The following is a 16870-nucleotide window of genomic DNA, read 5'->3' as shown; positions in this document are numbered from 1 at the left end:
ATGTTTAAGGTTTAAAGGCAGCTCATGAATGCCAGGGGCAAGGGACAGTGACAATGCCCCAGAGTCTAACCATATATACATATGATCAGTGCCCAAGACCCCTTCAACCTAAACTAGGACCAGGGAGGGCCAGGCAATGGCCTATAGCCCACCCCAACCCCTCATCCTTAGCTCACAAGGATGGTGAGGTTGCAGAAACAACAAGGAACTATCGAGCTTGAGTGGGCTCGAACCCCAGTATGGCAAATCACTAGGCAGGGATGTTCACAATAAGCCACCACAACCCGGGGTGCTGAATTCCTCTGTCCTTAAATCCTCCCTCCCATTTCCAGCTCATCTAAAAAATTTTCAAGGCTTGATAGCTTTTTTTCACATTCCTATTCATCCATAATCAATGAAACCCATTAGTTTATAAATGGGTTAAAGACCTATCAATTAAGAAAACTGTTTCAATCTCAGAACTGCTCCTCAAGTATTTATCAGGATGATGGCTCCCATCTCCAAGTGGCTGAGGTTCCTGGGCATCAGAGTTCTGTTGTAATAGACGACAGGATAATTTTGAAAGCGTCTTATTGAAGATTCAGGCTCAGCAAACTTTGATTACTCAAGTTATTCAAAAGGACAGGAGTCCTGGTCAATATGAAAAAGTCTCATCTGGCTCCCTCTCAATGGATTTGATATTTGGAGAAAATAGTGGCAGCAGGATGGGCAGGGCATGAGCCACCCATTGAGATACTACTGCTAGAGTGTTATTGGGTCCTTTGACTGGCCAGACAGTACTTTATTAGAGCCCTCTCTTTGGTTTTGGTTCATTTTTCATTTGTATAAACATACACCAAATAGCCCCACCTATTCTTTTCACATTCTCCTCTATCCTCATACTCCTGACAACACTGAGATTACCAAACAATTCTATGCTCAAGGGGTTAACTACTTACTTACATTAAGGGCTGCTTATTTGGTCCTGTACAGCAGGGGAACCCTACTCTCTACAGGACCTCCATGGTCGTTTTACGACGTTCATTCGGGAGCATTTAACATTTCACAATGCATATTGTTCGCTTACGGTTTGATCATCACTGTCAAAACACTCGCAGAATAAGAAAGTCTTCAGTTTCCTCTTGAAAGCCTTTATATCTTCAATTATTCGGATGTCAGGTGGGAGCCTATTGTATAGTCCTGGGGCCGCATATTTAAAGGCTCTAGAGCTTACAATACACATGTACCTAGGTTCTAATAGTTTGAAATCATCTATAACTATTCTTGTGTTAGGATGATTTGTTGGTTGCACAATACCTTTTATCAGTCTTTCTCCTCTGTTTATAGTTTTGTAATTTCTTAAGTTGTACTTTTGGTAGTTTGTAGTAGATGGAGTTACAGTAGTTAATTCTGGCAATTACACAGATTATCACAAGTTTCTTTATTGAATATTCATCCAGGTACTTTTTTATAAAAGCAATATTTTGTTATATGATAATCAGCAGTTTTTACTACATTATTTATTTAGGTATTGAGAGACAAGTTGCAGTCAAGAAATACGCCTAGATCACAAAATTTACTAGATATCGGCACAGAGTCATTATTTATGTTTATTTGAATATCACCCAAGTTTCTCACAGTGTTTCTCTTTCTGACCTCCATATACTTAATTTTGTTCTCATCTAATTTTAGTTGTTTAAATGTCATCCATTCTCTAACACTATCAAGGATTCGGTTTAGTTTCAGTAGTGTCGTCTATATCATTTATGGATAAGTAAAATTGTGTGTAATCCACAAATAGTTTGAACTTCAAACCCTATGGTTAAGCAGCTCTTCTAAGAGGACAACACTCCAAAATCAAACCATTGTTCTCTAGTGTTGGGTAGTGCCATAGTCTCAGTACCATGATCTTCCACTATCGTGGGGTAGAGTTCTCTTGTTCGAGGGTACACTTGGGTACGCTAATCTATCTTATTTATCTTGCTTTTGTTTTATTGCGAAGATTTTAGTTTATATATGACAGATTTATTCTAATATTTCATTACTCTCTTGTAATCTATTTCCTTATTTCCTTTCCTCACTGGGCTATTTTTCCCTGATGAAGCTCTAGGGCTTATAACATCCTATTTTTCCATCTAGGGTTGTGGCTGAGCTAGTAATAATAATAATAATTCATTTTGAGGCTTTTCCTTCATAAAAGAGATTCAGTCCTTTATTCTGTTGGTGAAATTTAAAGCAGATGAAAGCATTGTCGGTTCAGATGTAGATGAGGTTACAGGGGATATGGCCTCTCTAAAGAAGCTTGCTTTGATTGGTTAATTAAAGATGAGGGAATAAAGTTTCTTTGTTTCGATGGGTCAATTAAAGATGAGGGAATTCAAGTTTCAACTACAATGTTATTGGAACAAAATATCTGATCTGTATTCTAGTGATGCAGAACCAATTACAATATAAAATGGTGAAATGGTGGGAAGATCTTTATCATTTGGCTCAAGGTATATCTGTAGAAACAAGGTTTGCAGACATATCTTTTTATGCAGATGCTACCCAAGAAGGCTTGTGTGTGATTATGAAAACTTTAACATCTATCAGAGTTAGTCAAAGGAAGAATCATCACTAAAAATTAATTGCTTGGAATTCTTTGCTGTGCTCAAGGCCGTTCACGCTCAGGAATATATTTCTTATATGTAGGTTTCAGTATGGAAAAAATTATTTTCTCTCTTTCATCTACTTCCATGGCTGAAAATTTTCATAAATTTTTCCACATTCCTTCAATGGAGGAGGAGGTTGGTAGTATCTCATAAAATAAATTTAGATTCCTATACTATATGAGGGTTGTTAAGTTTTATAAGACAAAACTGAAAACATTACAGGAAATGTTCCTCTCTCCAATAATGCTGTTTTTTCTTATTAAGCTCCCTCTTATAAAGCTCACTTGGCTGCATTTTCGTTTGTTGAAGTAATTACTTATACCAGCTGACATAGGCCGCAACCAGACTCGTGAGATTTAGCAAAGGCTGTTGCACCATTGTGTTACGTCACGTAGAGACAACTTGACTTCACTACCGGATTTGTTTACATTCAGTCAACCACGTAAAAGTGGATTTAGACAGCGGACACAACATAGATCTGAGCAATTTTTCTATAGATTTGGATGATAAACGAAGATGTAGCAGATAAAGAGGATCAGTCATCGGCAATTCTGAAACCACATCGTTTTGAACCCCATGAATAAAGTTGCTGAGGAAACATCAGTGAAATTGAAATTTGTCCATTAAGAAATAAAAGATACAGTATAGAGAAAAAAAAAGTTTCTTCATAAAAAACCAACAAAACAATGTCAGCTTTGAGGGGAGGTAGCTAAAAATAGAACACACTAAGTGTTTCTAGACAGAGCTCTCTTATATACAGGAAAAATAATAAAATTCATCAATGCAAAATTTGCAATAAATAGGATGTCACGTAGTAAATTCCTTTATTCAAAATCTGTATTAATTAATATAAGCACATGAAATATTGTAGCCTACAAAGTATTGTATAATTCTAGGTATTTACACTAAATTGCTTGATATTCATCATGCACAAATATTAAAATAAAATATGCTAAAAATAATTAGATAAAATTGATGAGAGGAAGGAAAATAAATTGAAGGGATATATCAAAATTTAATGTAGAGAGATGGTTTTAATTTACGAACAGGTAAGGATGAGCGAGAGTGAGTTATTGTCATTTTTTTCACTTCAATGTCTATCATTTCTCTTCTGGAGTATCATCTTCTGCTCTCTATTCACAACAAATGCATAAAATCCACAATTAAAATAATCATTATATAAGCTGAGGATTCTAAACCGGGCAATGATATTAGGATGATAACCAGAGACAATGATATTCAGTTTTTATATTAATCCCTGGTGTTAGTGTATAAAATGAGTTTAACACATCTATAGATACATCCAAGGTCCCCAAAACAAGTTTTTGTAAATTACGTTTCCTGTAAAAATTCATAACTTGCTTAGTAAATCACATATAAATAAAAATACTGTATAGTATCTGTAAAACTTTTAAACCTATTCTAGAGAAAATATATTTTGTGCATTTGCCCAACACTACTCAAGTATCAAACATCTCTATGTATCTTTAGCATCAACTTGAAAACATTTCATGACTGGCTCATGGAACACCCTGCACCTTTGATATTGACGGCTTCAAATATGCATGTGAAAGAATAATGAACTAGGGATGCATATTCAGAGAATATAGAATGGGAATGCTTATTAACCAAACTTGGATCCAAAATCCCTGCTTGCACAGAGAGAGAGAGAGAGAGAGAGAGAGAGAGAGAGAGAGAGAGAGAGAGAGAGAGAGAGAGAGAGAGAGAGAGAGAGAGAGAGAGAGAGAGAGAGAGAGAGAGAGAGAGAGAGTGTGTGTGTGTTTGTGCTTGTGTGTACTTTGTATTTTAAATTGAGCATAAAAATTGAGAAGATATCTAAATTTCACTATCATAAAGTTACTTTTAAAAGTTTCCAACACGTAGCAGATATTTAACTGATTGATGGATTTCGTAACATGGTGTAAAAAATGTAATGCAGGTAGGTGTATTTGTAATAATTTTTATAATCAATATTATGAATTATTTTGTTGTACTATTATGATGGTTAGAGAGTAGAGGTCCCCTTTTTGTTTTTGTTTCATTTGTTGATGTCGGCTACCCCCCAAAATTGGGGGAAGTGCCTTGGCATATGTAAGTATGTATGTATGTACTATTATGAGGATGAGAATGAGCATGAAGATGAAGATGATTATTATTACCATCATTATTATTTCATAGTTGTTGTTAACAATGTGGCAAAACGAGGTTTGGCTGGGTGTCGATTCGCCCTGTGTGCATTGCACTTGAGTGACCCACTGTTTCCTTAACAATTCATAATTTGGGAAGAAATATAAGGAGATATTTTCAGCTGTATTCGAGCACCCCGCAGAAACACACCAACGAGGCATTATAATGCATAAAATCTCAAAAAAATTGATACAAAATCTTTTCCCAACAAGCAAAATTGGGAAACCTAGATTATTTACATCCACTTCTCACTGCCAAAGTCCCTCAGTGACATCACATGTACTTTCCGCCCAAGCACATTTATGGCGTGAAAATAAATAGGGAAAAGCCCGACAATGAAGGTCTAATACAAAATAACAAGGCAATTGATCAAAACCAAACCTAACCACTTTGTTTCTGTTGTAGTAGCTCCTCTTAAAAGAAAGAAGTTGTATTCACCATGACACTCCCCCCCCCCCTTTAAAGGTGAATAGCAAATGAGCTTTGGTAAGATTCATTGAAATAATTATACTTCTCAAGGGATTTATTATCTTGCAACAATAATAATGAACAGCTATAATTCAGACTAAATCTCCTCTGCTTTTGTCATCATAAGCTTGACTTTGATTACAGTACATTGTTTTGAAATTCTCATATGCTGCAACATTAGGTCACCATAAGTAGTTATTTATAGGGACCTCACTGTCTGTGAAGATTATTGCTTCCCCTATTACTATTATAAACAATTAGGGAAATAGTGCTATGCCTTCATAGACATTAACACTTATCACTAATAGGACTGACATATCTGATGCTGTCTTCACATTAGGCTGTGTGTTTTAATATCGTTCCATCAGTTAAATATCGACCATTATATAATATACTACTGTGCACAAACTTTATTTAAGAATGACTAAAAGAAAGGAAAAATTCTAAATTTTTAAAATAATCTGTATCTTTCCTTTAATAAGAGCATGCTTTCAGGGTAACGGGAACTCAGCTATTAAAATTTATAGCAAAGCATTGGTAATTCCTCTTCTATATTTCAGAAGAAGAGTGAGAATCAGAGTTGAAAGTCCAAGAGGAGTCAGAGGAGGAGATGGAAGAGGAGTTGGTGGTGGAAGAACACGCACATTTCTTTCTCTTCCTAGCCCGAGCAGAGTAGTTATGGTCTAAGTAACTAACGATGTTAACACTCCCCTGACGGGATAAACCACACAGGTTGCTCCAATAGGAATCACAACACTGTGGAACGCTGTCACGGGGGGTCACGACAGACTCAGAGGGAAGGGGATACACAGACTCTGGACCCCCAAGCACAAGGGTTAGGATGACTAACACATGGGTTACCAGTTAAGGAGTGGCTAACACAGGGGTTACTGGGTAAAGAGTGGCTAACACAGGGGTTACCAGGTATAGGGTAGCTGACACAGGGGTTACCAGGTATAGGGTAGCTGACACAGGGGTTACCAGGTAAGGAGTGGCTAATACAGGGGTACCAGGTAAGGGGTGGCTAGCACAGGAGTTACTGGGTAAAGGGTGGCTAACACGGGGTGGTGTATGGGATAATACCCAACAATGGGGCAACACACCCTTTCTGCCTTGGGGCTGACTAAAGCCCAATCTTAGGGTTTTCCCACCGGCACAGGTGTCACCTTACGAGTCTTAGCAGTCCTTTAGGGATTAGGGGTTACCACTGGAGACATTACTGGGGACACAACCATGTCTTTTACCACTGGCGTCACCACGGGAGACAATGATACTGGGGTAGTGGTAGCCTAACTACCTGCTCCCTCAACAAAGTCATAAAGGGCATACCTGAAAGACCAAAGGAGTGCCCGAGCCTTAGGCAAAACTTGTCATCAACAGTCTGCACAGAACCGGGAGAAGAGCCTCCAACCTCCGATACGGTGCAGCAAACACTAGGGAAGCTCCTCATGCCACTACAACTTGAAAAGCCTGCCAATGTAACTCTGAACGCTCCTTGCTCCTGACACATAGTCCTTCGCGATCGAGCCAGGGGCGTATGAACAAGGGTGTTGCCAAGACAGAAGACAGAGAAGGCTTAGGTCTCGTCCTCTTTCAGGTAAATACCTGCCACTGCACAGGAAGCCATATGACCTACACTAGGCGCACGGGGATGACTGCCGATAATTATGCAAACTACAAGAGTCAGAGAGAGATTGTGTGTCTACAGCCAGTTGCAATGTCCAACCTTTCCTGCAAGTACAAATCTTTTGCTTCCTATCTATTTCTAAAGCAATCTACAGCCTGCATTCACAACCTGAAAAGAAAAAAAATTAAAAGTTTGATTAAGGTTGCAACAGTACGTCCATACTTATTATGGCCAAAAACTAAGTGAGGATCTCTCACCAGGTGGAGGAGCACTGTGCTCCCAACCTGTCATTAACCGCCTCTTTAATGAATTCAACAGCTGCTCCAGCTCATGGTAAAAACATCTCTCTATATAAAGGACGAAAGGTTTGTATATGCATAGGAACAAACAGTATTAGCTCCCCACAATATCAGCATCAACTGACACTGATAAAATACATGTAAGAGCTTAAATATACTATCATTCTGGAGTATCAAGGATGCCCATCAAAAGATACAAACATTGATCACATACCAATAGAAGACCATTTGCAGTGTGTGCATCATGAACATCCCGTGATGTGGCTGTTGAAGACTTTGATATAGCATGCATTAATCGGTTATGGTAGGGTCTAGCTATAGGTGTCAAGCTTTTCAATAATGCAGCTGATCCCAAAGTAAGAAGACCAATGAGAGCTCCAATATGCTGACCCCAAGGACGACTACTGCTGGCAACAACACCACTCAAGCTTGTTACAACAGTCTCCCAAGTTTCCCAGCATCCAGGTTCTCTTGATACAACCTAAAATTTTGAATGGAAATAAAAAACACTGTCAGCTTGTGGGTAAAGTATATCAATGATTTCAAAAAATGATGTTTGGATGAAATAATAAGTACAGTATTAAATTTATCAAATCATAACTTATTTAAAAAATGGAACTTTAAATGAAAATAAAAATAATATTTTCACTGCATATAATGTATTGGTTAATGAGACTAGAACTGTGAAGGCAAAGGAAAATGTAATAAAGGAAGAAAGAGATGCTGGCATATAAGCGTAAACAGTCATCCTTAGGTGTATGATTGATTTACAATTCTTTGACTACAAAATTTAACTCAGAAAGTTTTTCTATAATTAAAAATTCATAATAATGATACCCAATAACTTCTTAGTTTTTGAAAATTGTCTCAATAGACAGCATTTTCAGGCTGGATAGAATCCTTAGGATTGAACAGATAATTAATGTATGACTTAATCTAGGTATCATGTGAGGATTTCTGACACCTGTAATTTAAGTAATTTCATGAGATTCTTGGATAAATGATTGAATTGCAAATCTCCATTTCTCTACTGAAACACAGCAATGTAACTCTTGAAATATAACTATGTGATTGCATTCATATTTTTAAGGGAGTGAACACTGATAGAACACCCATCAAGCACAAGAGCGTAGAGTGGAAGAAATGGGTTTTTGAACAGAAATTAGACACTGTATTGTGCATCAATGTAATGATAAATAAAATGCCAATTGTATTGCTAAGCTACTTCAATTTGCCCACTCAATTGTCTCTTATACATATGAAAGATGCTGTTCTTAGGGAAGAGAGGGTTAGAACAAAAACTACTGTAAACATGGTAGACACGATAGTCAACCATACATGCGATATGTTCATGGAATATATAGACAGGTTCCAGTTTCTGGGTCCAGAATTTTAATAGAAAGCATGCCACTATTTCCACCAAATGGATAATGTAGGCCATTATCTTTGTCTTCCTATCGAGTGATGTAGGAAATATAATGCTCCATACTGTTAAAGTGCTAAACTAACAGATGTAAAGATTCCATTTGCCTACAATTTCAAAATGGATAATACTACAGTATATGTACCATATGTATAATAATAATGGATAGATATTTTGTATCTTTTATTTTCTTTGATTTTTCTAATTTATGTACTAATAATTGATATATATTTTGTATTCTTTGATATTTTTGTGATGAGGAGTGCTGTAATGAACATTGCTATTCATTCTTCCCAGTTCCCACTCAGTTCACCTTGTGCACTCGGCAAGTTAACTTCTCTCATGTGAAGACTCAAGAAGGGTTTGACCTTTTAGAAGCAAAGTTGCTATTTAGGTCAGTGTTTTATACATTTAAAGTTGTTAATCCCTAGAAGTGATTCATGTTTTGATTGCCAGTGAACGAGGGTTCTCTGAAGAAACTGTTTATTGAATTAGTGTGTTCTGAAGGTATTGGGTAAGGATGCCATGTTCATTTTTCTTTACACAACTACTTATTCTTGGAGTGATCATTTTGATTGTTTTCTATTGTTGTCATGTGTTAACTTTCTGCAATGATATTCATTTTTGATGCTTATATTAGTTAAATGGAAGGAAATATCATCTAGGTTAATGTGGGTAAGGGTTAGGTTGGGTAGGGAATGTTGGGCGTTTGTCAGTGCGTATGGGCCAGGTAGTGAGAAAAGTGAAGAAGAGTGGAATGAGTTCTGGAATGAATTAACTAGGTGTGTAGAAGGACTGGGTAGAAGGAATTATGTAGTTGTCATGGGTGACTTAAATGCTAGAGTGGGCGCTGGAGAGGTAGAAGGTGTCATTGGGAAGTATGGCGTACCAGGTGAAAATGAGAGTGGTGAGAGACTGGTAGATATGTGTGTTGAACAAGAGATGGTAATAAGTGCTAGCTTTTTCAAAAAGAAATATAAAAAGAAGTATACATGGGTAAGAGTGGCAAATGGAAGAGTAGTAGAAAGGGCATTAATGGATTATGTGTTGATAACTAAAAGAATGTTTGGAAGATTGAAAGACGTGCACATGTTTAGGGGTATGGCTAACGGTATGTCTGATCATTTTTTGGTGGAAGGAAAATTAGTTGCAGCAAAAGAGTGGGGGAATACAGTAGGTGGATGTAAAAGGGAGCTAGTGAGGGTTGAAGAGCTAATAAAACCGTGAGTAAAATGTAAATATCAGGAAAGGTTGAAAATGAAATATGACGAGGTGAGAGTAAGAGAAACTGGTAATTTAGAGGAGGAGTGGAAGTTAGTAAAAGAAAATTTTGTTGGGATTGCAAGTGATGTGTGTGGCAAGAAGGTTGTTGGAGGCAGCATGAGGAAGGGCAGTGAATGGTGGAATGAAGGAGTGAAGGTAAAAGTGGAAGAGAAAAAGAGGAGTTTTGAAGAATGGCTGCAGAGTAATAGTATAGAGAAGTATGAAAAATATAGAGAGAAAAATGTGGAAGTAAAGCACAAGGTACGTGAGGCAAAGAGGGCAGCTGACCTGAGGTGGGGTCAGGGATTGGGTCAGTCATATGAAGAGAATAAGAAGTCGTTTTGGAAAGAAGTGAAGAGAGTAAGGAAGGCTGGCTCAAGAATTGAAGACAGAGTGAAAGATGGAAATGGAAGGTTGTTAAAAGGAGAGGAGGCAAGGAAAAGGTGGGAGGAATATTTTGAAAGTTTACTGAATGTTGAGGATAATAGGGAGGCAGATATAATTGCTGTTCCAGGTGTTGATGTGCCGGTGATGGGAGATGAGAATGAGAGAGAGATTACAATAGAGGAAATGAAGAGAGCACTAGATGAAACGAGAGTAGGAAAAGCATCTGGTATGGATGGTGTGAGAGCTGAGATGTTGAAGGAAGGGGGTGTGACTGTACTTGAATGGTTGGTGAGATTGTTTAATATGTGTTTTGTGTTGTCAATGGTATCAGTAGATTGGGTTTGTGCATGTATTGTACCACTATATAAGGGTAAGGGAGATGTGCATGAGTGTTGTAATTCAAGAGGTATTAGTTTGTAGAGTGTAGTTGGAAAAGTGTATGGAAGAGTAATGATTAATAGGATTAAGGATAAAACAGCGAATGCAATCTTAGAAGTACAGGGTGGTTTTAGAAGAGGTAGGGGTTGTATGAATCATATTTTTACAGTTAGGCAGATATGCGAGAAATATTTAGCAAAAGGTAAGAAGGTGTATGTTGTGTTTATGGATCTGGAGAAAGCGTATGATAGAGTTGATAGGGAAGCAATGTGTAATGTGATGAGGTTATATGGAGTTGGTGGAAGGTTGTTGCAAGCAGTGAAAAGTTTCTACAAAGGTAGTAAAGCATATGTTAGAATAGGAAATGAAGTGAGTGATTGGTTTCCGGTGAGAGTGGGGCTAAGACAGGGATGTGTGATGTCGCCGTGGTTGTTTAACTTTTATGTTGATGGAGTGGTGAGAGAGGTGAATGCTTGAGTGCTTGGACGAGGATTAAAACTGGTAGACGAGAATGACCATGAATGGGAGGTAAATCAGTTGTTGCTTGCGGATGATACTGTACTGGCTGCAGACACAGAAGAGAAGCTTGACCGACTAGTGACAGAATTTGGAAGGGTGTGTGAGAGAAGGAAGTTCAGAGTTAATGTGGGTAAGAGTAAGGTTATGAGATGTACGAGAAGGGAAGGTGGTGCAAGGTTGAATGTCTTGTTGAATGGAGAGTTACTTGAGGAGGTGGATCAGTTTAAGTACTTGGGGTCTGTTGTTGCAGCAAATGGTGGAGTGGAAGCAGATGTACGTCAGGGAGTGAATGAAGGTTGCAAAGTGTTGGGGGCAGTTAAGGGAGTAGTAAAAAATAGAGGGTTGGGGATGAATGTAAAGAGAGTTCTATATGAGATAGTGATTGTACCAACTGTGATGTATGGATCGGAGTTGTGGGGAATGAAAGTGACGGAGAGACAGAAATTGAATGTGTTTGAGATGAAGTGTCTAAGGAGTATGGCTGGTGTATCTCGAGTAGATAGGGTTAGGAACGAAGTGGTGAGGGTGAGAACGGGTGTAAAAAATGAGTTAGCAGCTAGAATGGATATGAATGTGTTGAGGTGGTTTGGCCATGTTGAGAGAATGGAAAATGGCTATCTGCTAAAGAAGGTGATGAATGCAAGAGTTGATGGGCGAAGTAAAAGAGGAAGGCCAAGGTTTGGGTGGATGGATGGACTGAAGAAAGCTCTGGGTGATAGGAGGATAGATGTGAGAGAGGCAAGAGAGCGTGCTAGAAATAGGTAGGCCCTGCTGCTTCCTCTGGTGCCTTAGATGACCGCGGAGGTAGCAGCAGTAGGGGATTCAGCATTATGAAGCTTCATCTATGGTGGATAACGGTGGAGGGTGGGCTGTGGCACCCTAGCAGTACCAGCTGAACTTGGTTGAGTCCCTTGTCAGGCTGGGAGGAACGTAGAGAGTAGAGGTCCCCTTTTTGTTTTGTTTCATTTGTTGATGTCGGCTACCCCCCAAAATTGGGGGAAGTGTCTTGGTATATGTATGTATATACAAAATGTTGACATCTCGCAGGATTATATACAGGAGAGGGGGTTCCCAGCCCCCTCGTCCCGTCCCTTTTAGTCGCCTCTTACGACACGCAGGGATAACGTTGGCGCTATTCTAATTGTTTTTATGCCCCTGCGGCCACAGGGGGCATTGTGACGCAGTTCTGGTAGGCCCTGCTGCTTCCTCCGGTGCCTTAGATGACCGCGGAGGTAGCAGCAGTAGGGGAGTCAGGATTATGAAGCTTCATCTGTGGTGGATAATGGGGGAGGGTGGGCTGTGGCACCCTAGCAGTACCAGCTGAAATCGGTTGAGTCCCTTGTCAGGCTGGGAGGAACGTAGAGAGTAGAGGTCCCCTTTTTGTTTTGTTTCATTTGTTGATGTCAGCTACCACCCAAAATTGGGGGAAGTGCCTTGGTATATGTATGTATGTATATACAAAATATCTGTTTTGATGTTGTTACTGTTTTTAAGATATTCTATTCTAATTGTTCATTATTTCTAATATTGTTTATTTATTTCCTTTCCTCACTGGGCTATTTTTCCTTGTTGGAGCCCTTAGGCTTATAGCACCTTGCTTTTCCAACTAGGGTTGTAGCTTAGCTAGTAATAATAATAACAATAATAATAAAGAATAAGCTAGCCTTTCTGTAGTTATGGAGATTGAAACAGGACAGAATTGATAAAGGAAACAAAGAAAGGTAAGAAAAGTATGAAAAATCTTGAGAACACAGAATATTTTTCATTATCTTGCTTTCTTAATATAATCTATTATGATTTTCTTATATCTCATGTGATCAGAGGGTATTCATTTGAGCATATTTTAACAAATCATTGACAACGGTTAATGGAGTAGGTAAGTTTAATTACCATAGGTTAAAATATGGTGGATAAAAAATCTTATGCTTTACAACCGTTACTGATGACAAAGCCAATGCATCATGACTAGAGTCAATGCAAAATGTAGCAACAATAAAAAATGCAAATATAACTAATGGTACTAAAGAAGAAAATTAAATCACAGATCATTACTTCATTGTATTTCCCAACACTATTTTCAATAAGATATATGAAGTGTAAATACAAATACTCACCTGTAGCAAAACATTACAAGCAAGACTACGAAGCATTTGGGTGTCCTGTGGGAGCTTTCGTTCAATAATCAGACAGTAAACAAGGACATTAATGATGTCGCGCATCTGAAACAAAGAATCATGACTTATATTTATGAATTTATAGGGAAGGACAAAATTGAATGGCTCTTCACACAAACTCACACTTATTCTATAAGATTGGAAAAAACTGGATAAAACATTAACAAGATGCAGTAATGTAATCATTTGCAAGATTAAATTTCTTTTATTATGGTCATTAAGCATATGATAATCAGACATGCTGTCACCATATATATAAATGAAATATTTATTCCACTTCCCATTTCAGTGAAGGAGTCCTTTGATAATAAGCAACATTTAGTATAAAAAAAACAAAGATTACCTCAAGTATGGGCCAAATTAAAACAAACTAAATACTGTAAAGTACAGCACCTGAAAATACTATTAAAAATTAAAAATCGTAAAATTATATAATACAATACTATATTTGTAAGCAAGTTAATAAATGTAAGTGACTTATATTTCTGCATATAAGATGACCTTTAGATTAGACAAGGTAAATAATCAAAGTAAATTTTAATTAACTTATCATGTATCCGTAATATATGACAACTGGTAAATTACAGAACCATCTGAGTTTAGGTTAGGTTTAGGTTATGTAAAGACATCTTTATAAATTTTTTTCTACTTACTGTATCCTAAGATATCAGAAATGAACAAAATAATGCCTATTCTATAGCATGTTTTTCCTACATAAATTTACAATGCCCAAAAGGGAAACTATGCGTTTGTTTATGTATTATCGCTAATCACAACAACGAATGAGCGCATTAAAACATCCAAGGGAAAACTAACGATAACAAAACATTTTTGTAAACAGTATGAAAATGGTGTTATCATGGATAAGGTGTTAAAATCTTTGGTTAGTGAGGTGAAATTATTTTGAGTGCGTGTACAATAAGGAGATAAAAAGACTGTGCTTTCAAGCTGACAGTAAAGATATGATTATAATCAATGAAAAAACTTTCCTATGAAAACTTATTTGAATTCTATATGGTTAGAAATTGTACATTAATTTCCTATATTGAGGTGCTTCCATTGAATCATGAAAGAACTATTTCAGTAATACAAGATTATTCATATACACCAACTTACATAATTCTGGGGACCTAGATGTATGTGAGGATTCACAAGAAGAGCTCTTGTAATCAAAAGAAGTCTTCTTAAGATGAATGGCTTTTGCCTGGCACGATTTGCTCCTCGAACAACACCTCCAATTATGTGGCCCACAAAAGATCGGATTCCAGGTGAAGTTGACACATCTTCACACATCATCTGTAATTTCATAAAAATAAATTAAAAATAAGAATAGTTACTTGCAAGATAGATGCTGTAGTCAACATACTTATGTTATACAGGGTGATTAATCATCTCAAAATTGGCAAATTCTACAGAAACGATAGTGCAAACCATAGTACATTTCATCAATTATCTGATATAACTTATTATTCTTGATATAAACTTAGAAAACAAGAATTCTTGATAAAAATTAGCAATCTTTTTAAGTTACTTATTCAGTATAATTATAGATATGCATTACTATTATACATGTTTGTATATACATACAAGGTGTAAGTATATATGAATAAATAAATAAATGTATGTGTCCTTGTTATCCATATGTACATGTATGAAGTACATTTAATAAATATCAATATACTGTACTGTATCTATGTACTGTAATGGATGCTTTAGTTTTATCATTATTTATATTTATACCTGAGTATGTACATGGATATGCACAATAAAGTATAAAATGGATACATACATACATATACCATGGCACCTCCCCCAATTTTGGGGGGTAGCCGACATCAACAAAGAAACAAAAACAAAAAGGGGACCTCTACTCCCTACGTTCCTCCCAGCCTAACAAGGGACTCAACCGAGTTCAGCTGGTACTGCTAGGGTGTCACAGCCCACCCTCCCACATTATCCACCACAGACGAAGCTTCATAATGCTGAATCCCCTACTGCTGCTACCTCCGCGGTCATCTAAGGCATCGGAAGCAGCAGCAGGGCCTACCGGAACTGCGTCACAATCGCTCGCCTTTCATTCCTATTTCTAGCACGCTCTCTTGCCTAGGTCACATCTATCCTCCTATCACCCAGAGCTTTCTTCACTCCATCTATCCACCCAAACCTTGGCCTTCCTCTAGTACTTCTCCCATCAACTCTTGCATTCATCACCTTCTTTAGCAGACATCCATTTTCCATTCTCTCAACATGGCCAAACCACCTCGACACATTCATATCCATATTTATGATAAAGAATTAAAATTCTTATAGGTATAAAGAAATTAAAGATATTTTTCTGGAAATTTTGAAAACTGGGAATATATGAACTTTCAATTGAAGACTTTTTTTTCCTTCATGGGATATGAGCTCATCCCTCACAGGTAGCCATTTTTTCTCCTGTCTCGTTCTACAAATAATTGTATGCTTGTTTCTACTCTTATTGGAGCATATACACTGTAAAATTTCCATCTATATATAAAACTTACCTTAAACAAATCATTAGAAGGACCTGCAATAACAGTAAAGAGTGTTTGGTAATACTGTACGAAAGCTGGAGGTAATGTCTGCGGTGACGGTAAAATCTCCCCGCTGTTTTCAGCTTTGACTAAATTATGCCCACTGACATTCAACCATTCACCTGAAATTTAAGAAATTTGAAAATACTGTATTGCACTTCAGTGAAACTCATTTGTAAAATTATTCAAGAGAAATCTGTAATATAAACCAGAAAACAACCCTAAGGACTACCAAAAGCTTTTACTACATCACTTATTTATTTATGAGGAACCAACGAGCATCACCAAAGCAGTATTAAAAGGTTGTATTTCTTTTTTATCAATATTATAAATTACAAATAAAACTTTACCAGACTGAAGTCATCAGTGTTTTAAACTTTTACTTCTTATCCTATATTCACACAACAAGACAAATTAATAAAACAGAAAGACAAATAATGAGAAATTCTAAAAAATCTGAGTTTTTAGTTTTTATAATAAAAACAGAATTTTTAAAAGTAATTTGTAAAATTTTAACTATACACATCTGAGTCCTTTCATTGTAGTAGTCTTTCAGCTAAACTGGAAGTAAGCCCTCCTTATTTGCAAGAGTTAGGTAACAAAAACTGGCACAAAGATCGAGAAAAAATTGCCCGCGAGCTCTTGACTAACACACTAAGTAACCACTGTACTGCAATATATTCTTTTCCAGTGCTTTTAATGATATTTTAGTTCATATGACTTTTCAGATGTAATTGTACATTAGCAACACAGCTTCAGTACAAGGTAAGATGACTCGACATGAAAGTCATCGCCACACCCCGCTTTGTACAAGTACAGCAAATCCTCATCCAGCATTAATAATTGGTTCCAGGACCCATCCCCCCAAAGGTGAAAATCCATGAATTAGTAATGCCCAATTCATTTCATTATTTACGTATATTTCAAATCTTTATAAACATCCCCTGTACTAATAATAAC

The 16870-nt window shown here is 37.1% G+C and overlaps 1 protein-coding gene across 4 annotated transcripts in view; it reads right to left on the bottom strand.

The window, feature by feature from the left end:
- Positions 1–16870, bottom strand: part of LOC137632459 (TAF6-like RNA polymerase II p300/CBP-associated factor-associated factor 65 kDa subunit 6L) — a 59998-nt gene that overhangs the window by 11599 nt on the left and 31529 nt on the right. For all 4 annotated transcript variants that reach the window (XM_068364393.1, XM_068364391.1, XM_068364390.1 and 1 more), the window contains exons 5-8: positions 15881–16032; positions 14472–14651; positions 13296–13400; positions 7426–7692 (exon numbers count right to left, since the gene is read on the bottom strand). In XM_068364393.1, coding sequence (XP_068220494.1) covers positions 7426–7692; positions 13296–13400; positions 14472–14651; positions 15881–16032 — 704 coding nt within the window. The remainder of the gene's footprint in view (positions 1–7425; positions 7693–13295; positions 13401–14471; positions 14652–15880; positions 16033–16870) is intronic.

The sequence above is a fragment of the Palaemon carinicauda genome, chromosome 41 (genome assembly GCF_036898095.1).
Source record: "Palaemon carinicauda isolate YSFRI2023 chromosome 41, ASM3689809v2, whole genome shotgun sequence".
Taxonomy (NCBI): Eukaryota; Metazoa; Arthropoda; class Malacostraca; order Decapoda; family Palaemonidae; genus Palaemon; species Palaemon carinicauda.
This window is presented reverse-complemented; position numbering and strand designations above follow the sequence as displayed.